Below are 24,935 nucleotides of genomic sequence, written 5' to 3' on the forward strand. Positions count from 1 at the left end.
TCGCTAGAGACTTCAACCAAACCCGATGATTTGTTGAAGACTCCATACGCCTTTGTATTTGAGTCATAACCTAACAAAAACCCTTCTACGGCTTTGGGAGCAAATTTGGAATTCCTACCCTTCTTCACTAGAATGTAGCATTTACTCCCAAAAACCCGAAAATACGAAACATTGGGTTTGTTACCGGTTAGAAGCTCATATGACGTCTTCTTGAGGAGGCGGTGAAGGTAGACCCGGTTGATGGCGTGGCAAGCCGTGTTCACGGCTTCCGACCAAAAACGCTCGGGGATCTTGAACTCTCCAAGCATCGTCCTTGCCATGTCTATAAGCGTCCTGTTCTTCCTCTCTACCACACCATTTTGCTGTGGTGTGTAGGGAGCGGAGAACTCGTGCTTGATCCCTTCCTCCTCAAGGTACTCCTCCACTTGAAGGTTCTTGAACTCGGACCCATTGTCGCTCCTTATCTTTTTCACATTGAGCTCAAACTCGTTTTGAGCTCTCCTTAGGAAGCGCTTGAGGGTCCCTTGGGTTTCAGATTTATCCTGCAAAAAGAATACCCAAGTGAAGCGGGAAAAGTCATCAACAATAACTAGTCCATACTTACTTCCTCCTATGCTTAGATAGGCGACGGGTCCAAAGAGGTCCATATGTAGCAGCTCCAGAGGTCTTGACGTGGTCATCACATTCTTGCTGTGATGCGCTCCTCCCACTTGTTTACCTGCTTGACAAGCTGCACAAGGTCTATCTTTTTCGAAAGTAACATTGGTTAGACCTATCATGTGTTCTCCCTTTAGAAGCTTGTGAAGGTTCTTCATCCCCACATGTGCTAAGCGGTGATGCCATAGCCAGCCCATGCTAGTCTTAGCAATTAAGCATGCATCTAGATCGGCCTCCTCTTTTGCAAAATCAACTAAATAAAGTTTGCCGTCTAATACACCCTTAAAAGCTAATGAACCATCACTTCTTCTAAAGACAGACACATCTACATTTGTGAATAGACAATTATATCCCATATTGCATAATTGACTAACAGATAACAAATTATATCCAAGAGACTCAACTAAAAACACATTAGATATAGAGTGCTCGGATGAAATAGCAATTTTACCTAGCCCTTTTACCTTGCCTTGATTCCCATCACCGAATATTATTGAATCTTGGGAATCCTTGTTTTTGACGTAGGAGGTGAACATCTTCTTCTCCCCCGTCATATGGTTTGTGCATCCGCTGTCGATAATCCAGCTTGAACCCCCGGATGCATAAACCTGCAAGGCAAATTTAGGCTTGGGTCTTAGGTACCCAACTCTTATTGGGTCCTACAAGGTTAGTCACAATTGTCTTAGGGACCCAAATGCAAGTTTTGTCTCCCTTGCATTTTGCCCCTAATTTTCTAGCAACTATCTTCCTATCCTTTCTACAAATAACAAAGGAAGCATTTAAAGCATGATATATTGTAGAAGGTTCATTAACTTTCCTAGGAATATTAACAAAATATCTCCTAGACATATCTTTACCATGCATATAGGAAGAACTAGAAGCAAACATGGCATGAGAGTCAAAAGCATCATAAGCATTACAACTCTTATAAGACTGTCTTCTATCATGGTACATAAAAGCATGGTTCTTTTTAGCACTACTAGCCATAGGGGCCTTCCCTTTCTCCTTGGCGGGGATTGGAGCCTTATGGCTTGTTAAGTTCTTGGCTTCCCTCTTGAAGCCAAGTCCATCCTTAATTGAGGGGTGTCTACCAATCGTGTAGGCATCCCTTGTAAATTTTAACTTATCAAATTCGCTTTTGCTAGTCTTAAGTTGGGCATTAAGACTAGCCACTTCATCATTCAATTTAGAAATTGAAACTAGGTGTTCACTACAAGCATCAACATTAAAATCTTTACACCTAGTGCAAACCACAACATGTTCTACACAAGATGTTGATTTATTAGCTATTTCTAACTTAGCATTCAAGTCTTCGTTTATGCTTTTTAAACTAGAAATAGAGTCATGGCATGTAGACAATTCACAAGAAAGCATTTCATTCCTCTTTATTTCTAAAGCAAGGGATTTTTGAGCTTCTACAAACTTATCATGTTCATCATATAAGAGATCATCTTGCTTTTCTAGCAATCTATTCTTATCATTCAAAGCATCAATCAATTCATTTATTTTATCCACCTTGGTTCTATCTAGACCCTTGAATAAACATGAATAATCTATTTCATCATCATCACTAGACTCATCCTCACTTGAAGAAGCATAAGTACTAGTGTTACGAGTGCTTACCTTCTTTTCTCTTGCCATGAGGCAAGTGTGATGCTCGTTGGGAAAGAGGGATGACTTGTTGAAGGCAGTGGCGGCGAGTCCTTCGTTGTCGGAGTCGGACGACGAACAATCCGAGTCCCACTCCTTGCCAAGATGTGCCTCGCATTTTGCCTTCTTATAGTTCTTCTTCTTTTCCCTCTTGTTCCCTTGTTCCAGGTCACTATCATTGTCGGGACAGTTAGCAATAAAATGACCAACCTTACCACATTTGAAGCATGAGCGCTTCCCCTTTGTCTTGGTCTTGCTTGGCTGCCCCTTGCGACCCTTTAGTGTCGTCTTGAAGCGCTTGATGATGAGGGTCATCTCTTCATCATTGAGCTCGGCCGCCTCAACTTGCGCCACCTTGCTAGGTAGCGCCTCCTTGCTCCTCATTGCCTTGAGAGCAATGGGTTGAGGCTCATGGATTGGACCGTTCAACGCGTCGTCGACATATCTTGCCTCCTTGATCATCATTCGCCCGCTTACAAATTTCCCAAGAACTTCTTCGGACGACATCTTGGTGTACCTAGGATTTTCACGGATATTGTTCACCAAATGTGGATCAAGTACAGTAAAGGACCTTAGCATTAGACGAACGACGTCGTGGTCCGTCCATCGTGTGCTTCCGTAGCTCCTTATCTTGTTGATGAGGGTCTTTAGCCGGTTGTATGTTTGGGTTGGCTCCTCTCCCCTGATCATTGCGAATCTTCCAAGCTCGCCCTCCACCAACTCCATTTTGGTGAGTAAGGTGACGTCGTTCTCCTCATGTGAGATTCTGAGGGTGTCCCAGATCTGCTTGGCATTGTCCAAGCCGCTCACTTTATGATACTCGTCCCTGCACAAAGAGGCTAATAACACAGTAGTAGCTTGTGCATTTCTATGAATCTGTTCATTGATAAACATAGGACTATCCGAGCTATCAAATTTCATTCCACTTTCCACAATCTCCCATATGCTCGGATGGAGAGAGAACAGGTGACTACGCATTTTGTGGCTCCAAAATCTGTAGTCCTCTCCATCAAAGTGAGGAGGTTTGCCAAGTGGAATGGAGAGCAAATGAGCATTTGTACTTTGCGGAATACGAGAGTAGTCAAAAGAAAAGTTCGAATTAACCGGTTTCCTTCTCTCGTAGTCGTTGTCGTCGTTGTCCTTTTGGGAAGAAGTGGACTCATCGCTGTCGTCGTAGTAGACGATCTCCTTGATGCGTCTTGTCTTCTTCTTCTTCCCATCTTTGCGTTTGTGGCCCGAGCCCGAGTCGGTAGGCTTGTCATCTTTGGGCTCGTTGACGAAGGACTCCTTCTCCTTATCATTGATCACAATCCCCTTGCCCTTAGGATCCATCTCTTCGGGCGGTTAGTCCCTTTCTTGAGGAGAACGGCTCTGATACCAATTGAGAGCACCTAGAGGGGGGGTGAATAGGTGATCCTGTAAAACTTGAACTTAATGCCACAAAAACTTGGTTAAGCGTTAGCACAGTATTGCCAAGTGGCTAGAGAAGAGTCTTAGCGAAACACAATAACCACAAGAGAATCAACACAGGTAGACACAGTGGTTTATCCCGTGGTTCGGCCAAGTACAACACTTGCCTACTTCCACGTTGTGGCGTCCCAACGGACGAGGGTTGCAATCAACCCCTCTCAAGCGGTCCAAAGACCAACTTGAATACCACGGTGTTTGCTTTTCTTTTCTATATCTCGTTCGCGAGGAATCTCCACAACTTGGAGTCTCTCGCCCTTACAAAGATGTTCACAAAGAAGCACAGAGTAAGGAAGGGATTAGCAACTCACACAAGACACAAAGATCACAGCAAATACGCACACACAAGACCCAGACTTAAGCTCAAAAGACTAGCACACTAGAACGGAGCTCAAATCACTAGAATGTCGAACAAGTGCGCAAGAATGGAGTGTGAGTGATCAAGAGTGCTCAAGGAATGCTTGGTTTTTTTCCTCCATGCGCCTAGAGGTCCCTTTTATAGCCCCAAGGCAGCTAGGAGCCGTTGAGAGCAATCCGGGAAGGCAATTCTTGCCTTCTGTCGCCTGGCGCACCGGACAGTCCGGTGCACCACCGGACACTGTCCGGTGCGGATTTCCTTCCTTATTTGGCGAAGCCGACCGTTGGCAGCCTTGGATCCGTTGGCGCACCGGACACTGTCCGGTGCACACTGGACAGTCCGGTGCCCCCTCCCGACCGTTGGCTCGGCCACGTGTCCCGCGCGGATCGCGCAGCCGACCGTTGGCCCGGCTGACCGTTGGCTCACCGGACAGTCCGGTGCACACCGGACAGTCCGGTGCACACCGGACAGTTCGGTGAATTATAGCCGTACGTCGTTAATTCCTTCCCGAGAGCGGCAAGTTCGCCTGAGCCAGCCTGGCACACCGGACAGTCCGGTGCACCCAGACCGAGCTGACTTTGGCTGAACCGAGCCATCTCATTTCCAATTCAATCTTTCCTGTTTCCAGCACTTAGACACAATACATTAGTCCATAAAACAATGTACTAAGTCTAGAAACATACCTTTTGACATGATTTGCACTTTGTCCACCACATTGCATAGATCAACACAAAAGCACTTGCGTTGGCACTCAATCACCAAAATACTTAGAAATGGCCCAAGGGCACATTTCCCTTTCACCCGCCCTGCTCTCCATCGCGCCCTTCCAGGGATCCTCCATCGCCGCTCCCACCATCACCGCGCCCGTGCTCCATCGATGGAAGGTGCCGCCCCTGCCATCCTCACCCTGCTCCCCGCGATGTGCGGCGCCAGGTACTACTCCGCCTTCTCGACCTCGGCCTCCGCGGTGCCCGCCTGGCCTGCTTCGGTCGCCGTCGCCATGCTCGAAGCGGATCCAGCACCCCATTCCAACATCTTCCTAAAATCCTCGGATCCGCCCCTTCCTCCGCAGCTTGTGAGATCGCATCTTCTATCTTCTATCTATTCACCAGCAAGGTACCTGGCGTAGAACTTAGCCGGATCCTAGAACCCAGCCGGATCCTAGAAAATTCCCATTGGCATCTGGTGACCGTATCCGGTGGTTGGGCGTCAGACGCAGCTGGGTGGTACCGGTGCCTGGAGCTAGACCACCCGTGCGAGGCACAGTGGTGCGACGGGCCGCTCGGCGCGCTGGAGAGCAACGGGTGGGTGTACTCGGCGCACTGCTCCTTCAAGCTCTTTGTGGTCGATGTGTCATGGTGGTGAACTATCTTGGCTTGCATTCCCTCCGGAACAGAGGTTTCCGGTAGCTCATCCGGTCCTACTTCAGGTCCGGTGATCGTGTTCTGGACGTCGTGGTCCTGAACTCTGGCCTGCACGATGGCTGCTACTGGACCAGTGTCCGCATCTACGCGCAGGCTACGGATTTCGCAGCATAGTTCTGGTCCGGAGTCATGGACAAAGTCCGGGCTCGTGGGCATGCAGTGCCTAGGGTGTTCTACCGGACGCAGATGCCTCAGGTGATATCTAGAGATCCGTGTGTACTTTAAACCAGCTAAATAGTACTAAGCATAGGCAGATTGCGTAGAAATCCCTACCCACTAACAATCTGCCTACAGGGTGGTATAGATGCAGGGAAAAACCAGGTGACTCCCTTCACGGAATTGAGAGATGAAGCTGGTGTCACATACTCACATCCGCAGGGATGGGTCACGTTGCAGACACTTCCTAATGCAGTCCTTGTAGTGCTCCGAAAGGTAATCAGGTATTGGAAGAACTTCCTTGCTGTTCCCAATCTTGAACATAGCAGAAATCTGTTGGCAAATAAAAGGGAAACATTCCTGAATCGTAATTATGATTAAGTTACTAATTAAAAGTAGTCTAATATTTAATAACTTCATAAAGGTACATGAGCTTGGATTTCCACTTTCAGATAGCAAGAAATTCTTAGTAAAGTTCATGAAAAAGTAACTTTTCACTCATTCAGCCAGTGTGGAATTCAGCTCTCTGAATGTCAATGTAATGGCACATCTTATTTGTGCTCTAAGTAAACGGTACAATTCAGTATCTTGAGGAAATTGCCCATTGTCTTGAGTCGTGTTCATTGAAAATAATAAAATATGGGAAACAGTGTGACACAGTGTGGATTATTTAGCATATTAAACTAATTCAGTAATTAAGTTGTTTGTTGTTTTCTTTCTTTTTTTGAGAAAATGCATTTTCAGTAATTTGGAATACTGGTGGTTGGTTGGTTTCTGGTAGGTTGCGAAGGGTGTAGGCATACAAAGTAATAGTACGGGGACCTAGACCTATGAAACAGAGATTTAGGCGCCAGCCATATCACACGAACAAAGGTAGGAGAACAGGGGAAATAGGAAACTAGATTTATCCATTCTTGTAGTTTTCCAAATACACGTGACCTATATATATATAATGACAAGTTACGAGTCCATCGTCTCATACAACTTTAACTGATTCTAATCCAATTTGCTAATATATCTAACTAAAATCGACTAATGTATCTCCTAAACAAAAGAACCTAGGGCTCTGACTCCTTGTACTTGAGAAAGTGGGTAATGTATCAACTTTAACTTGTATGTGCTATATCCTAGTCCTGGGCCGCCTCCTTGTCCTTCCAGCATCAATAGCATACATGACATCAACCAAGTACTTGAACTACAATAAATGCAAAAGCAATTGAAGTTCTAACCACTTCATCCTAAACCAAGGGCTAAGGATTTTGACCTAAAAAAGTAGAAAATGGGTAAGTCAATTTCACACTATTATGTTTTAAAAAAATATAAGATAAAGGTATTCATAAACTCCAAGGTAAAGACTGTAGGTGCACCTAGAAGGCATAAAGAAATCAGCTACATCTCAAATAAATTAAGTTATGAACTATTGATGTAGCTGATGTAGACTAGATTAATAAAGTGAAATATTGATTGCTGATGTAGGCAACAATAGTCAATAGTAAGTGCATATGGTTAACTCAGCATGAACACCACACATTGACACCTTAGAACAAATATCAATTATATTTTGATGTCTACTGACCCCTTCATACTGGCTCCATGGTGCCTTTAAGGTAGCCATTTCTAGGACACTGCAGTCTAAACTCCATATGCCAACCACAAGGTTGCATCCATTAGAATTTTTTATAACTTGCTGTTGTGCTGCATGGTTAGTGTTTTGTTAACACAAATTATAATGTGATGTTGATGCACATTGAATTAAACTGATAAGTTGACTTTGAGGAATGTCACTAAATGGATATGTTTTACTGCATTACAACTTACATATATATACTACTCTATATGAATCTATTGTAGGCGTCCACAAAAATGCACCACGGTTCTGCCCCGCATTCGTCCTCCCCACGCGCCCTTGCTCAGGCCCCAAACCCGCCCCGCCATCAGCGCCACCAAATTCTCGGTCGACACCGCGCCATCAGCGCCACCAAATCCTCGCAGGGCGGAGGGGAGTTCACTGGGGCAAGGCAGAGGGGGCCTAACGCGGCAGGTCGCCGCTGGAGGGAAGAAGCACGGGCGCAGGCAGAGCTCGGAGGGGCTGGAGGAAAGCCTAGAGCCCGGAGAGGTCGCTGCCGCCTCGAGCTTCTCTCACCGTAAGGCTTTCTTACCCCGCGTCCCTACTCCATTCCCCACGGGTCGCGCCCCCTCCATGCCATCCTCGCCTATACGCCCCCGCCCCTGTGACCCCCACACCCACCGGCCCCGCGCAGGTCTGCGACCGCCCCTGCCCCCCATCTCGATCTGCGATTGTCGCCCCTTCTTCCCCCATAGCACGTCTTTGGATCTGCGATTTCTGCACCTGGATCATGTTCCATATGTTGTCCCTCTCCAGCCGGTCATCATCACCACGGCGGTACATCTCCCACGCCCGCGCGGTTCGACGGCGCCTACTTCGCCTCGCTGCTGCGCAACAGGGAGTCCTCCACTCGGACCAGCAGTTGTTCGACGCCCTCGTGAGGTTCTATGCTGACACCTTCAGGAGGGATTCTGTCAAGGACCTCCCGACCTAGGGTAGCTGGCCCCTGACTATGGAGTTCGTAGCCACGGTCCGTCGTCACCGGTGAGGTTTTTCCCCTCAGCCGTCGGCTTGTTTAGAGAGAGAGAGATTTGGAAATAATAATCTTGCTTGCCTTATTCCCTGCTGCCATGTGGCTTATAAATAGCCCTATGGCTAACCAACTTCTCCTATAAACTCTCAACTAACTCCTATTTTCTTGGACTTATCTGCTGCCAACTAACTCTCCACAATTCTCTCATCTCAATCTTATTCTCTAGCCTTATCTTTATTTCTAAATCTATCCACTGGTTGTGGCCTCCTCCTGTGCGCGTTCAGCGCGCTCTGCAGCGCGGCGTGCGTCACGGCGGCGCCTATATGTGCGCCCGCACATGACAGATTCACAGAGGCCATGATGAGGATGGACAGCTTGAGCCAGCTCACTGGGAGCAGCGCAAGGTCCGCTACAACTATATGATGGGGAACTACTCTTGAGTGAATTTGGTTTCCACACGCTCATCTGATGGATATATGGTCTAGAAACGTGTCAGCGTGCTGTGGAATCCACAACTGTTCATGTGCTCGTGTCAAACATAGTGTTAGTTGAGTTAAATTTTCTACATTTATGTTGTTTTGTCACCGATAAAGAAGAGCTTTAGGGCTCGTTCTTATTTTGTTGTAGGTTGGCAGTTTGTGAGGTTTTAATTTGATTGGCAGTATGTGAGGTATTGCAAGGTATGTGCCTTACTGTTTCCTTTTGTTTTCGGTTGAACTACAATAGAGAGCAACCAAAGCTTTGAGCATAAGGGCTTTCTGTCAGTTTTATTTGTAAAATAAGAATCTGACCGATTTCTATCCTTTTAGGGAGATGAGGTCACCTTGGCAATGGTAGTTAATCTTTTTCATGCAAACAAGGATGATTATGTTGATGTAGTTTTCTATGCCTCGTGGTGCCCATTCTCACAAGAATGCAACCAAATTTTGAGTCACTAGCCTCCTTATTCCCAACTATTTGACATTTGCATTTGAGGAATCTGCAATTAGGCCAAGGCGTCCTACACAGGTATGGTTGTTGGCTGATTCCTCACTGCGTCTTGTTGCTGTCATAGTGTCGTTCAATCATTAAGGGTACCCATTAGTCGCCAAAGATGTTGTCTTGTTACAAACATTCTAATGTTCCTGAGAACTAATAATTGAATTATAGATTATTTTTCTCAACCATACGCAAGAGTACATCAACTAAGCATAGAAGGACATCGAAGCACTAGATCGTCGTCCCATTGATCTTCTTGTAGGTACATTTTCCCATGTTGTATTGCATTTGTCGCTGCTCATAAACAATTGTGCTTTTTCTTGAACCCTGGTCATTATAGATACCAAGATTAAGAGCACAAGTAAAAGAATTGTGTTGTTCTTTGAGGGAAGACTCAGCTACATAGAAGAATGCACCTCTTGTCCAGTATTGTTTCTTCTGTATCTTATAGGGTTGCCATATGATTTTGGCATGATCTGTTCAAAGATTTGTCCATTATTAGTTCGTTGTTTGGTCAGCACATACTGATTGTGTGGACATTGGCGATGCTTGCTTGTTCAGTTTGGTACATGTATAATTTGATTTTCATGAGTGTGTATTTTATTGTTTGTGTAACGTAACTTGGTTTGTTTGTTGCAGTTACTTGATTTGGTACACTCTGCTCGACTTGGCCAGTCGATATGAGGTTCATGTGTGTATCCTCCCAGTTACGATTTTGGCCTGTTGGGCAAGAGACTAAGATATTTATGGAGGGAGCTAATTATCTATATTTCTTTTTGGTATTTGAACTATATTTGCATCCTTAATTTGTAGTCTATGTTTTTATATCGTCGTTTGCCCAGTTGTGTGCATTGATCATAGACTAAAATCATAGTGTGTAACAGCAACTTGTTACAGCATAGTAATTTGACAATCAGGAAACAATCTCTCTTGGAAACCATAGTTTACTATTTGCCATTTCTAGCCATCTCCCTTATAACGTGCATAGCTACATGTCTGAATGTGGGATAGTTATGCACGTTCCAAGCCTTATTAGTGGTGGAATTGCAAATATGCTTTTGTTTTAAAGATTAGTCATGTATTCTAATTGCAATTTACATTGCAGACCGAGGCACGAGTCCTGGATTTCGATGGTTCTTGCACACCTGCAGGCACAGCGGACAAGAAACTTGGCAGCTGTGACCGGAGATCTGTTAGCTCAGCCATTCTTCCCTCCCCTAGCCTGAGTAGTTTCTGGAATGTTGCCGCTGCTCATAAACCTTGAAGAAGAGTGTGCTTCCATATTCTCATCTCTCAATGTCGGTACCTTGGCAAATGTTTTCCTATGTTTCCTGGGTTGTGTTGGCTAGCCCCTAATATAAAGTGGTCATTGCCTATCTATTACTTAGATTGATTAATTGTCCATTATTTACTATTTATTTGTTACTAATATTTTATTGTTGTTCTTGTTGTACTCTTGACCTTTGTAAATGTTATTGCTCATATCTTTTTTAAAACGGTTTGCTTCTGATTAGGCACTAAATCTGTTGTAGTTTTTAGCATTGGCATGCTGCATCATTTTTTTGCAGAAATATTCAAATCGTGTCCTTTTGGTTTTGCTCTTGAAGACTAAAATGAATATGGGTTCTGGGTTGTGTTTAAGCCTGTTAGCTGTGTTCAGTTATGTGGATGATACTTAGGGGTGTTTGTTTGGTATTATAATCTACCTAGATTTATATAATCCAACAATTTTTCAAAAGTTGTTAGATTATATAATCTGGGTAACAAACACCCCCTTAAACAATAGTGAATACTGAATAGGATTCACTTTGTAACATCAAGAAAGTGGATGACGGTGAACCAAGGAAATTCTATGTTTTTTCTTCTTATTTTAACCCTTAGCTTGATGCAGTAGGTTGATGTCGCCTTCACTTGGTGCAGATGCAGACAAGACTGAATTAGTGATGACTTGAACCTCTGCCTTTGTGCTTTTGTTTGTGGCATAATATTCATTACTTAGGGTTAGTTTGGCAACACCGTTTTCCCAAGAGATTCTAATTTTCTTAGGGCTAGTTTGGGAACCTCAATTTCCCAAGGGTTTTCTATTTTCCCATGGGAAAATGAACTAATTTCTCTTGGAAAAATAGAAATCCCTTGGGAAATTGGGGTTCCCAAACTATCCCTTAAGGAGAAATGAACTAATTTTTCTTAGGAAAATGAAAATCTCTTGGTAAAATGAGGTTCCCAAACTAGCCCTTAAGGTAACTATCTCAAGGGAACTTGAGAGATGCAAGTTTACTTATACATGGATGAGATGAAGGAACAACTAAAATCTGCTAACTCGGAATATCTAAAAACATATTTGCTTCAGGTAACATGGTAGACTTCTTGAGGTCAAGCACAACTACTGATTCAAATAGAGCATAAATCATTGCAATGATTTAGAACGTGTTGAAAAAACTATCTCGTTTAAATAAGGTTAACCTATATGATATATAGAAGCCGTAGCAACGCACGGACATATAACTAGTGGTAATAATATAACGTTATCGGTTATCCATCACATTACAAATATGTGAATCAAACGACACCTTAGTCTCTAAATTGCCAAACATAAGGACTAAAATAGAGATAATCTCTCTTTTAGTCACTGTATTTAATAATTTAAGGACTAAAACAGAAAGGCTAAAAATTAGTCCGTAGAAACCTTTGTCATTTTGAAAGGGCAGGATACGTGCACGGATAATGTCGAACTGGGCAGAGAGAGGAATCCTCTAGACGTATTTGCATATGCTCTATATAACAGATTTCAGCCATGCACCACGAAATTCCCTCACAGCATGTTCAGAGTAAAATGAATGGGAAGCAGCTCTCAGCAGCAGAGTAAGAAGTTTACACAGCTTATTATTGTGCGAAAATGAAACGGTTAAACCGGAGCTAAATGGCGACCAAAGTATATCATTCTTCGGCTGGCCTCTGCCCCAAAACTGGTATGTCTTCGTACCTTTTCTGCAATTCCATAACGTAAAGAAAAATCGTCAGCCAATAATCTGAGACAATTTTGATAACAGTGTGACATGTCGAGTGAACAATAAGGGGTCTTTACACTTCAGCTATATTATATGCAGCTGGAAAACAAAGAGAGAGCTAACATTGAGGCCAGCCTCTGCTTTGGTTTCAAATCAAACCACAGACGAAAATGACTACGTGCACTTTTAGATATGCACCGCACAGAGAAACAGAAGCCGTGCATCCTGCCAGAATCAGTGGCTGATTACAAATAACAAGAAGCCTGCAATATTTGTTCATCAACTGAAATAGTATACGTACTGCTTAAACAAGAGGCTGAGTGTATGTTCACTGCATATGATGTCTTAATGGGCTCTAGTGCTCTACTCCAGATTATCCGTATATGCTCTTCAGACTTCAGAATGGTATATTGATAAATGCTGTAAAAGTTAAGAACATTGGATTCTGCTAAAAGCTTTTCTGTTGCACACTACAGTCGATTAAATAAGCAAAGGAGGGCTACAAATTATCCAGGCTTGGAAATTATCTTTGCATTTTGGCATTTTGCACACTAATTTGTACAGAAAAATAACTCCGTCAACATAAAATATTCATGATCACTAATTCACTACCTATGTGCCATGTGATCAAAAAATGCAATCGCCATAGAATGTTTTGAAAAATATGTTAATAGCAAAACACAACTGTAAAATACATGGCCAGTGGTGTTTGAGACACTGAATCATACTATTTCCCACTGTCAGGCAAAAAGTAACCCCAGCTGTTTGGCAGAACATTATTACGTCACACTCTGCATGTATTACGACAGGATGAAGTCTCTACAGAAATAGGAACCCAAGATAACAAAAACAGAATTATGTACGTGTCTACATTATCCCAATGCTCCATTCCTTGCTCTCTAAAAGCTAATGGTAAACAGCTTATTGCACTGTGATCTAATTGGTGCAGTCCAACCTTTTTTATGCATCAGCACCATACATAGAAACAGAAGACATGCACCCGGTCAGCAATCAGTGGCTGATTGCTAATAAAAGAAGTCTGCAAGGCTCCTCAAGCAAAATAATACAAATATGTTATTAGATGCAAATTTAGACTACACACGAACCAAACATTGAGCAATCCAGCTTTCTCATTTATGCCAACACATCTCAAGTCTGAATCTATGAAGATGATTCAGAAATCAGCACATCCACATGTTTTATTGGTCCATGATGTATAAATTAAACGTGTTGGACTCTTCTAAATATTTTCCTTCTGCACATTACAATTAATTAATAATGTAACTGCATATTCGTCCAAGCCTGGCAATAATTTTTGCATTGTTCATTAATTTGTGCAGCCACATAACTCCTCTACATCGGCATCAATTCATCAAACATCATGATTGTTGTCTATCTGCCTTGTGATGTGGAAAATGCAATCGTCATGGAATGCTTTGAAATGGGCATCCATTGTAAAATATAACAGTAACACAGATTGCCTGATAGTGTTGAATTATTTTCTACTGAGTGTGAGGCAATAAGTAACTCCAGTTATTTGTCAGAAAACTATTACATCACGTTCTGCATATATTACATCAGGAATAAATATCTACAGAAACGAGAAATCAAGAACAACAAAAACACAATATGTACATTTCTGGCTAATCTCAATGCTCTATTGTTTCCCTTGCTCATTAAAAGGTAATGGTAAGCAGGTGCTCCTACACACATTGAGACATAAATGGAAGTGGTCGTAACAGTGCTAGTTTCATAAGATTGATTCAGTTCAGACCTAAATAACTAATGGCAAAAAAAAAGAACACATCTTGTAGATGCTTAATTTGCTGTACCAAATGTGACACTCTGCTTCACTAAAAATAAAACAACCTATAGACAGAGTATTTGACTGCTGCGAACCAAATAAATATGATTACATGCATGTGGTTATCAAGGGAAAGCATGTCATGATAAATCTGGAAGAGATGAAAAATGAGAACAATATTTTCAAAGTATCGCCATGTACTAACAAAATAGTCACTCATCTGCATAGACAAGCCCATATATATAAAAGGCAAGCAATGCCGCATCATCACATCTAAAAAACTGTGGCATAGGAACAGTAGTAGCTGAGAAAAATGGAGACCACAACCAGGTGTATTCTTCCTCAGGGTGGGTGACAGGACCGCAATCCAGAAGGGACAAGGACAAAATGCGATCAGGCAACTATAAACACGCGACCTAATTGCACACAGATAACAATTGGCATTCTCTCACAAGCGACCTTAATCCAGAACAAATCAAATAAACAGATGTTTCATCACTCAGAACTGCCTAAATTTCTTTCACTAATTGGCCGATGACAATGGCAACGAACTGATAATAACAGAACAATAACGCGAAACGGAAGCTGGGGGAGAAATGTTACCCCGAGGTTGTTCATCTCCCAGATCTTGTGAACTCCGTAGTCTACAACCTGCAAACGGCAGACAACCGAATAGGAATCAAAGAGAGAACCCTTGAGGGAGAGGGAATGGCAGGTCTGGGATCTGGGGGTCGGGGCCTCGGGGGAGGGAGGGATGGCGCACCCGCTCGCCCGCAAAGGCACCGGCGACGACGAAGGTAACGTAGACGGCGTTGCGGCGCATCACCACGCGGTACAGCGAGTCGAGGAGGCCCATGGCGAACGGCGGCGGCGGGTGGGCGTGCGGGAGACGGGGAGAGCGAGCGAGAGGAGACAGGAAAGGCGGAGACGGATTCGGAGACGTCTTCTTTTTATAGTTCCCACCTTCTTGTTGATTTAATAATTTTGATCCCTTTCTTTTGGTCCGAACCCAGTGGGCAGTGGCCCATCCAGTTCTTTTTAATATTTTTATAACAAAATATATTTATTTATTTATTTTAGATAATGAATTTATATAATGTGTACTTAAATTTTGAACGGTGACTAGAAATACAAATGGTATGGATATTTTTTTGGCCATATTCGAGTTTGAATCCATTTAGAAAATTTTTAATTAGTCCCAAGGTTGTATATTAGCATGTGCATGTGCAATTGGGCTACCGAACAGGGTCCAAAATCATGAAGCCCCAAATTTCGAGCAAGTTCAGATAGAAAGAAGCAGCTCATTAGGTATGTTGGGGTGTTTGGTTTGAGAAATGATCTAGTTCATTATCTTCTCACTCACTATTTTTGTTCACCTCATTCATCATAGTTAGTTAGTACTAATATGACGAATAGTGTCATCCCACCAAATTTAAAGAATGAAATCATGGTGCACCACATCAATTTGAACGGAGTAATTACTCAAACCAAACACCCCCAATCCCCCATTGATTTCCATCTTGTGTTGACGTTCCGAATTCTTGGCGAACATGTGATTGTGTGTTGTTATCGTTAAGCCAGACGTTGCTTTACATTCTAGGCTTCTACTGTTCTACGTGACTACGTCACTGCCATCCTGCCAGACTGCCAGGCGATTGATGCTTTTTATAGAAGATGAGTTGGATATCGATAAGAACCACATGTACTTTTTTTCCAAAATACGATTATAATAAAGTTTTAGTAATTTTTCTGGCCTAAAGTTTTGTTTGGCACAGTGCCCTCCGAATCTCGGGTACGGCCTTGATTAGTCCTATTTAAGTCCATATATATTATATAGGACTAAATTTTTTTACCTAAAAACCGAACCAAACTGAACCAAGATTTTAGAGCACTTCATGCACAGGGTTGAACTATCTTCACAGTAGCCCTTTTAGTCCTACCTGTTAGCACATGTTCTCATTTTAGGGCAATGTCATTCACCAAGAGAACAATAAAACACCCAATCACTCTCTTCACTCACACACACACTCTAGGTCTTCACCTCTATCTCTCTAGGAACCATGAACAAGCAGGAGCCGACGAGGTGACGATAAGGAAGAAGTGGACGAGGAGCTCAACCACTAAAACACTATAGAGATCAACCTAGAGAATACCACAATAGTTGGGGATTGAGAAGAAGATTTCTCTACCTAGCAGATATGAGCAAGGAGGACGTGGAACTTTCAAGGAGGAACAAGAGAGGTAGAAAGTTGATATATCTTCTTCAAGTTGTTGAGAAGCTTAGTAACACCTCTCCAATCGCTTGGGTTGGCACATTCTTAGCTTTTATCACATTTTAAGAAATAGAGTTCACCACCTTCAAAATATGCCTATACAATGAATGATGCTTGGATGCAATATAGCTAGATTCAACTAGCTATATATGGTCAATAGAACCCTGTGAGCACCTCACAAACACGACTTCAATTTTGAGACCCTAAGCGAGTAAATGGTTAAAGTCCTCTTATTATTAGTCTTAGGACTTCTCCTTGCTAAATGCTTGTCAGCGATCTATATATCTTCCCCACTACGGGAGATACTATATATAGGGCCTTGGACCTCTAGGGTATCTCAAAGGCCTAGTCACAACAATTCTCAACAGTATTTAATTTTATACATGTATGAACAGTGTAGGAATTTGAGTGCCCAACCCAAGAGTGGGAGGTGTAAATTGGGTAGCTAAACTTAAATAGGGCTCTTCTTATTTAGGTTTATCTAGTCTCTACTTAGACTAATTCAGAAAGAATTTTACAACCTATGGTTAATCATATCTCTAGTCTAAGCAAATTTAGGAAAGTTAAAAGCACACAATTAGGCACATGTGAAAGATGCGTATGGTAAGTAAAAGACTTATAAGGAAAAAGTGGGTGAATCCTCAAGATGTGGTGGTATATCCCAATGATATTAGATGCCAGAATATAGGGGGGAAATCGATGTATACCATCTCTACCAGGATACCTGTGCGGACTTTGCAACTGACACATGGACCATGGTGTCTTCTTAGATTTGGTTATTAGCTAATTGCGCTACAACTTGTTCAAGGCTAGACCAAATTAAAAAACTAATATTAAACATAAAAAGTTAGGCAAACTATAGTAAATTATGCAGCGATCCAACAACAAGCCATGTCTCGTGGGTCATGAGCCACGCGTCGGCCATACACCCACATGATGTTTCCATACGGATGGTCCTTATGCAATTTTGTCTGCAAAACACAAGCCTTAATACAGCCACGCGACAATCATGGAAGTGGTCGTTTTAGGTCCTCATCATGAAGTTCAGGGAAAACGCATCAAATGTAATGCAGAGAAATGGTATTTCTTCTCTTGTAAATCAGGGAGAGGAGTACCATCAGTACAGATTCAGAATCAGAATTCAGTCTTCCAACGACAATAATCGCAGCATCTTGTAAAAATTTGCAGAAACTTCTGTTTGACTTGTAGCCCTGACCTTTGCAAATACTTGAAGTTGTGCCTGCTGACACAACTTCAATCTGGAAGTGCTGTTGATCAGTTTTGCCAGAAACAGCAAGCAGCCTATATATATCTGTCACGAGACACCCTGCCGCCCTCTTCTTTCCCGCCATTCCCTCCCTACCCTTCAAAATCTAGAAACCTTTTTTTTTTCCTCCCGATACGCCCCTCCATCTCTCGCCGTTCATGTCCGTGGCTGGCTGCCCTCCGTGGGAGCAGGCGGCCGCACTCGTTCCCCGCCGCAGCCATGGGCCAGTGCTGCTCCAAGGGCGCCGGAGAGGCCGGCGCCACCGAGGCGGCGCCAAAGGCGCAGGCGCCAAGCCGCGGCGCGTCCGCGAACAACGCCGACGGACAACGGGCGTCGTCCTCGTCCGCGGTGGCTGCTGCCGCTGCTGCTGCCGGTGGTGGTGGCGGCGGCACGACGAAGCCGGCCTCACCCACCGGCGGCGCCAGGGCCAGCTCCGGCAGCAAACCGGCGGCGGCCGTGGGCACGGTGCTGGGCCGGCCCATGGAGGACGTGCGCGCGACCTACTCGATGGGCAAGGAGCTCGGGCGCGGGCAGTTCGGCGTGACGCACCTGTGCACGCACCGGACGAGCGGCGAGAAGCTGGCGTGCAAGACGATCGCGAAGCGGAAGCTGGCGGCCAGGGAGGACGTGGACGACGTGCGGCGGGAGGTGCAGATCATGCACCACCTCTCCGGCCAGCCCAACGTGGTGGGCCTCCGCGGCGCGTACGAGGACAAGCAGAGCGTGCACCTCGTCATGGAGCTGTGCGCGGGCGGGGAGCTCTTCGACCGCATCATCGCCCGGGGCCAGTACACGGAGCGCGGCGCCGCGGAGCTGCTGCGCGCCATCGTGCAGATCGTGCACACCTGCCACTCCATGGGGGTGATGCACCGGGACATCAAGCCCGAGAACTTCCTGCTGCTCAGCAAGGACGAGGACGCGCCGCTCAAGGCCACCGACTTCGGCCTCTCCGTCTTCTTCAAGGAGGGCGAGCTGCTCAGGGACATCGTCGGCAGCGCCTACTACATCGCGCCCGAGGTGCTCAAGAGGAAGTACGGCCCGGAGGCCGACATCTGGAGCGTCGGCGTCATGCTCTACATCTTCCTCGCCGGCGTGCCTCCCTTCTGGGCAGGTCGGATCCGTCCGTGTTCGTCCTAGACGATATACAGAACCCGACGATGGATTTGCTTCTCAGCCCTGTTCTTGCATCACCAGAGAACGAGAACGGCATCTTCACCGCCATCCTGCGAGGGCAGCTTGACCTCTCCAGCGAGCCATGGCCACACATCTCGCCGGGAGCCAAGGATCTCGTCAAGAAGATGCTCAACATCAACCCCAAGGAGCGGCTCACGGCGTTCCAGGTCCTCAGTAAGTACCCAGATCGTTGCTGTCATACACTCATATGTATTGTATCGTTCATGAGCAGCGATCGAGCGGATTTGATGAACTTGTAGATCACCCATGGATCAAAGAAGACGGAGACGCGCCTGACACGCCGCTTGACAACGTTGTTCTCGACAGGCTCAAGCAGTTCAGGGCCATGAACCAGTTCAAGAAAGCAGCATTGAGGGTACATTATCTGATAAAAACTCCACAAATACAACTTCTGAAGAACAGCAATGCTTACACGGCAGAATTTTCATTATAAATGCCCTTGATGACATAATGTTAGATCATAGCTGGGTGCCTATCCGAAGAGGAGATCACAGGGCTGAAGGAGATGTTCAAGAACATTGACAAGGATAACAGCGGGACCATTACACTCGACGAGCTCAAACACGGGTTGGCAAAGCACGGGCCCAAGCTGTCAGACAGCGAAATGGAGAAACTAATGGAAGCAGTGAGTTTTCAGAGTACAATCTTTTAAAAAAAAGGAATTGTGATTCTTTTCAAAATGAAGAAGTAATCTGAAAACATCCCTGCTGAAATGCTTTATACATTTCCAGGCTGACGCTGACGGCAACGGGTTAATTGACTACGACGAATTCGTCACCGCAACAGTGCATATGAACAAACTGGATAGAGAAGAGCACCTTTACACAGCATTCCAGTATTTCGACAAGGACAACAGCGGGTAAGTTGAACGTTAAAATGATACAGCTGGTACCTGAATTCTGGACGACACATATCATAACAGGACACATATATAATTCGTTTATCTCACAGGTACATTACTAAAGAAGAGCTTGAGCACGCCTTGAAGGAGCAAGGGTTGTATGACGCCGATAAAATCAAAGACATCATCTCCGATGCCGACTCTGACAATGTAAGGAACAAGCATTATTTAAATTTCAGCCGACAAACTAAACTATAGAAACCACATCATCATATCAAATTTTGAGGTGGCGGTGCTACAGAAATAGAACCCAGTACACCAAAATGACTAACTTGTCATGATTAGTTGTTCCTCGTAACTGAACATTTGTGTTCTTAGTTTCTTATTGTTAAACCAAAGACTTAAATTCACTTTTGCACATGCAGGATGGAAGGATAGATTATTCAGAGTTTGTGGCGATGATGAGGAAAGGGACGGCTGGTGCCGAGCCAATGAACATCAAGAAGAGGCGAGACATAGTCCTATAGTGAAGTGAAGCAGCAAGTGTGTAATGTAATGTGTATAGCAGCTCAAACAAGCAAATTTGTACATCTGTACACAAATGCAATGGAGTTACTTTTGCAACTTAGTTCATGGATGGTTGTGTACGTTGTGCTATTGATTGCAAGTGATTTGAAAGACATGCATACTTAGGAACTGAGAAAGATAGATCTACTACTGCTAGAGACACAACAATAGGATGGCAATTCAGCAAGTGCGTATTTCAGAAGACTACAGCTGGCATCTATTATTCTCATTGTCCTCGCAAAAATACTGATGATGCATTTGAGAGAACAATATGCAACAAGATCTACTGATAAGGTAATTGTATGACAGAACACAAAATGATGCCAAATTATCAAGAAAAATAAGAAAATAGGATGGTTCAAACAGACCTCAAATCATCACAAGATACAATGGGAGAATCTTTATCTATATAAAAGAATGGCTATGGCAGTGAGCACTTCCACAGATTGTACAAGGAACATCTTGATACTTGAGACAACCACTGGTAAAAAGAATGGTCTATATGGTGACGGGGAAGAGGTTCTGAGTTTACATCTTGCATGTGGCAGAATGAATACAAATACAGAACAGAGGAACTGGGAAGCTTGTTCTTACTTAGGAGAATTTAGTTAGTTGTCTCTAGAGATCCTTTCGCCCGCAGAGCTTCAAGTTCCCTTCGGCGGCGTTCTCTCTATATAGTTGGACACAAAGTTAAATGACTCGAATTACAACATGCATATATCAAATCAAAGAACGAGTACTCAGACAAACAAAAATGTCCACAAAATGGCATCATTCTGAATTCTGATACAAAATTGCACAAGAACTCCTGAAGTATGGTCCTTGCAATCTACAAATCTATACTTCCACAGTAACTTGCAAACTGCAGGTAATATCATTTTCATCCCGAGATAGGCATTTCAGCAAACAGCTGGTGGCGCACATGTCTGAATAGGGAAACGGAACACCAAGACTACAAATCCAGTTAAATCAACACAGACATTCTTAGTCTGCAGTTCAGAAACGCAAGGTAATGTTAATCCCAGTCGAAGAAAAAAAACAAACACTGCAACCCACTGGCCACACAGACATTCCTGCAAACAGCTGACGCACACGTCCCCTAGACAACATGGATCGCCGAGTGCTGCCAACTAAAACCGTGGCAGCAACCATTGCTCGACGAGAGCGTCAGTATTGCGACTAGCTAAGTAAAGAAGGATTAAACGCTAAAGCCTAAAGCACATAGCTTTGCGATGGGGAGGGTGAGGTCGAGAAGGAGATAGAGTAGGGCTCGTCCGGTACCCTTCGTTCCCAGTAGGGGTGGAAGCAGACGAAGTCGTAGACGGGGCTGATGGTGTTGAAGAGCGCGAGGTTGACGCCCATGAACACCAGCAGCCCCGTCATCGGGCGCGCTCGGTGCGGCATCTCGCTGTCTCCCTCCTCGGCGTTTGTCGGGCCGACACCAACAGACAGACGGCTCGCCAAGGAAAAGCGAGGTGACCTACGTCACCCCTTCTGTCGGCGGCCGGTGGAGGGCGGAGGGCGCCGGCGTGACCCTGCAGCCGCCACCTAAACCCTAGCGTTGGGCAGGGCGGCCGCCGGACTGGGCGCGCGCGGAGAGGGTCTGAGGTGGGGACTAATCGGTGAGTGAGCTCCGGTGGCGTGCGGCAGGGGGACGGACAGGAAGTGACAGGTCGCGAACGGCGGAGTGGCCTAACGCGAGCGGCGGCGTCGGCACCCGCGGGATGTAGCGAGTTGCGACCCGCGCGATTCTGCGAGTTGGTGAGCGAACAGAAGCCGACGCTCTCTACAGCTTATCCTCTGTTTACGTCCGTTTGCTAGGGCTCATTCTTTTCTAACTAGGCTCCTTAAAAAAACAGCTCTCTTCTTATTTCGAGAAAAGTTCTTAAAAACTATTAGTTAATTAGCTAAAAATTGTTAGTTAAATTAGCTAGTTAATAAATAAATACCTAACTATTAACTAATTTACTAAAAATAGCTAATAGCTGAACTATTAGCTAGAGTGTTTCGATGTCTCAATAAATTTTAGTCACTAATTATTAGTTCTAATACATTTAAATGTCCCCTTAGTTAGAAATATAGCTCCTCTTACGGTTTCTCCTACGATGTAGCGTTAATAAAAAAAGAAAAACATACGAGAGAAATCGATAGAAGCTCTTTTTTCTGGCTTCCGGCTTGTGCTAATTTTTTTAGGGACTCCTCACTCTTTTCTAGAAAGAGCCCATCAAAGAGCCTCTCTTAGCGTGAGTCGCCCCGTGCCAAGGTGACGAGTGAGGTATCCGTATCCCGGAGGCGTAGGAGTCCCTCGGCTCGGTCGGCCTTGTTGTCTGAGGCTTCTCTAGCTTAGTTAAAGGGACCCCTTGGCCGCTCTTCGATGAGCCGAGGCCAAGGGTAGCGATATCAGCATGAACAGGGGCGGAGTTGGCTCGAAAATGAAACCTGGTTGGCCGGAGCCCAGCCGGGTCGTCCGTTAGCGGGACCGACGCCGGAGTTGACCAGCCGAGGCCTCGGGTCGGGCTGGCGCCCTTGGAAGATGGTTGGCCGAGGCCCCAGAGTGACCGGCCGAGCCGCCTGCTCGGGCCAGATTTCCGGAGAAGACCCTGGCAGCGATTGCCCGGGTGTGGCGATGACGTCGTCCTTTAGAGCGGAGATCCTTGGACCGTGTCGCCGTCCGAGGCTAGGTCGGACCTCGCCGAAAGTGTCGTCGATGCCGAGGGTGCTGCTGCCCCCTTCCAGCGTCAAGACCTGAGCCTACAGGATCAGATCGTCTTGTAGCGTGTGTCTCCCACGGCCGCCGAGGCCAGAACACACACCCTCGCTGTGTTGTAAAGCTGCGTCTCTTTTCTTCTTGTTTCGAGTATCTGGACTTTTTTGTCGGCAACAGGGATGTTTGTGCGAGCGAGAGTTGCTTCTCGCGGAAGGTGATGAGTGAGGTATCCGTATCCCGGAGGCGTAGGAGTCCCTCGGCTCGGTCGGCCTTGCTGCTTACGCGCACTTTTATCCGTCCATGAGGCTCTGTCACCGACTCAGTCGAGAAGGCTCGAAGGATCACTTTGGCAGAAGAACTTCCGAACGTGAAGACTTGTTCGGTCCGCGGAACCACTTATCCGAACGTGAGTTACTTATCGCAGAAGGTGATGAGTGAGGTATCCGTATCCCAGAGGCGTAGGAGTCCCTCGGCTCGGTCAACCTTGGCTGCTTACGTGTACTCCGTCGTTTTCAGGATCCACTTTTCGAAGTAGTCAAAAAGCACGAAAGACATTCTGGCAGAAGGGATCTTCTTTTTCGAGGAAAAAATTCGACGCAGAGGGGGTTCCCCCCCTTTTAGCCCCCGAGGGAGGGTCGGGCTTTGCCGAGGCGAGGCCGACCCTTCCTTGATGACTAAACTTTGCGTGGGTGCGAGGTATATGAACAACTTGAAAACATCTTAAGGGTAAAAGCGACGTAGCTGTTGGATGTTCCAAGCGTTGCCGTAGACTTCGTGAGAGCACCTAGAGGGGGGTGAATAGGTGATCCTGTAATACTTCAAAATCTTAAGCCACAAAACTTGATTAATTGTTAGCACAGTAATTTGCCAAGTGGCTAGAGAAGGATCTCAACACAACACAATAACCAAGAGATATCAATCACAGAGATGGCACGGTGGTTATCCCGTGGTTCGGCCAAGACCAACGCTTGCCTACTCCACGTTGTGGCGTCCCAACGGACGAGGGTTGCAATCAACCCCTCTCAAGCGGTCCAAAGACCAACTTGAATACCACGGTGTTGCTTTGCTTTTCTTAATCCCACTTGCGAGGAATCTCCACAGCTTGGAGCCTCTCGCCCTTTCAAAAGATGTTCACAAAGAATCACGGAGCAAGGGAGGGATCAGCAACTCACACACGACACAAAGATCACAGCGAATACGCACACACAAAACCAAGACTTGAGCTCAAGTGACTAGCACACTAGAACGGAGCTCAAATCACTAGAATGTCGAACAAGTGCGCAAGAATGTAGTGTGAGTGATCAACAATGCTCAAGGGATGCTTGGTGTTCTCCTCCATGCGCCTAGGGGTCCCTTTTATAGCCCCAAGGCAGCTAGGAGCCGTTGAGCACAAATCTGGAAAGCCATTCTTGCCTTCTGTCATCGGGGGCACCGGACAGTCCGGTGCACACCGGACACTGTCCGGTGCCCGATTTCCTTCCTAAAATGGCGCGGCCGACCGTTGCAGATCTGGGAGCCGTTGGCGCACCGGACATGTCCGGTGCACACCGGACAGTCCGGTGCCCCCTCCCGACCGTTGGCCCGGCCACGTGTCGCGCGCAGATTCCGCGGCCGACCGTTTGCCCGGCCGACCGTTGGCTCACCGGACAGTCCGGTGAATTTTAGCTATACGCCGTCAACAAATTCCCGAGAGCGGCCACTTCACGCCGAGTCAGCATGGCGCACCGGACAGTCCGGTGCACCACCGGACAGTCCGGTGTGCCAGAATGAGCTGAGTCTTGGATGTACACAGCCAAGCCTTTTTCACCTCTTTTCTTTTCTTCTTCTTTCTGTTTCTAACACTTAGACAAGTATATTAGTACACAAAACCAATGTACTAAGGCTTAGAAACATACCTTTACTCTTGATTTGCACTTTGTCCATCCATGAGCATAAATTCACATTTAAGCACTTGTGTTGGCACTCAATCACCAAAATACTTAGA

The 24,935-nt window shown here is 45.4% G+C and overlaps 3 protein-coding genes across 4 annotated transcripts; 1 reads left to right on the forward strand and 2 right to left on the reverse strand.

The window, feature by feature from the left end:
- Positions 1-12,081: 12,081 nt before the first annotated feature.
- On the reverse strand, positions 12,082-15,056 carry LOC100382609 (uncharacterized). The gene is given in 3 exon segments (NM_001294309.1): positions 12,082-12,278; positions 14,706-14,753; positions 14,866-15,056. Coding segments are annotated over 3 exon segments (192 nt in total). The 5' UTR covers positions 14,959-15,056; the 3' UTR covers positions 12,082-12,227.
- Positions 15,057-17,749: 2,693 nt separating this feature from the next.
- On the forward strand, positions 17,750-20,355 carry LOC103648992 (calcium-dependent protein kinase 25). Its single transcript, XM_008673351.3, has 7 exons — positions 17,750-18,753; positions 18,837-18,989; positions 19,076-19,191; positions 19,294-19,461; positions 19,568-19,695; positions 19,788-19,887; positions 20,103-20,355. The coding sequence occupies exons 1-7, from the start codon at positions 17,862-17,864 to the stop codon at positions 20,202-20,204; spliced, it is 1,659 nt and encodes a 552-aa protein (XP_008671573.1). The 5' UTR covers positions 17,750-17,861; the 3' UTR covers positions 20,205-20,355.
- On the reverse strand, positions 19,610-21,944 carry LOC100304119 (uncharacterized). Of its 2 annotated transcripts, NM_001328371.1 has the most exons (3): positions 21,526-21,944; positions 20,839-20,914; positions 19,610-19,879 (listed from the first exon to the last, which is right to left on the reverse strand). In NM_001328371.1, the coding sequence occupies exons 1-2, from the start codon at positions 21,646-21,648 to the stop codon at positions 20,849-20,851; spliced, it is 189 nt and encodes a 62-aa protein (NP_001315300.1). In that variant the 5' UTR covers positions 21,649-21,944; the 3' UTR covers positions 19,610-19,879; positions 20,839-20,848. The 2 variants fall into 2 exon arrangements, with proteins under 2 accessions (NP_001315300.1, NP_001307689.1); NM_001320760.1 differs by lacking the exon at positions 19,610-19,879 and having other exon boundaries at positions 20,727-20,914; positions 21,526-21,868.
- Positions 21,945-24,935: the final 2,991 nt, after the last annotated feature.

This window comes from Zea mays, chromosome 2 (genome assembly GCF_902167145.1).
Source record: "Zea mays cultivar B73 chromosome 2, Zm-B73-REFERENCE-NAM-5.0, whole genome shotgun sequence".
Lineage (NCBI taxonomy): Eukaryota > Viridiplantae > Streptophyta > Magnoliopsida > Poales > Poaceae > Zea > Zea mays.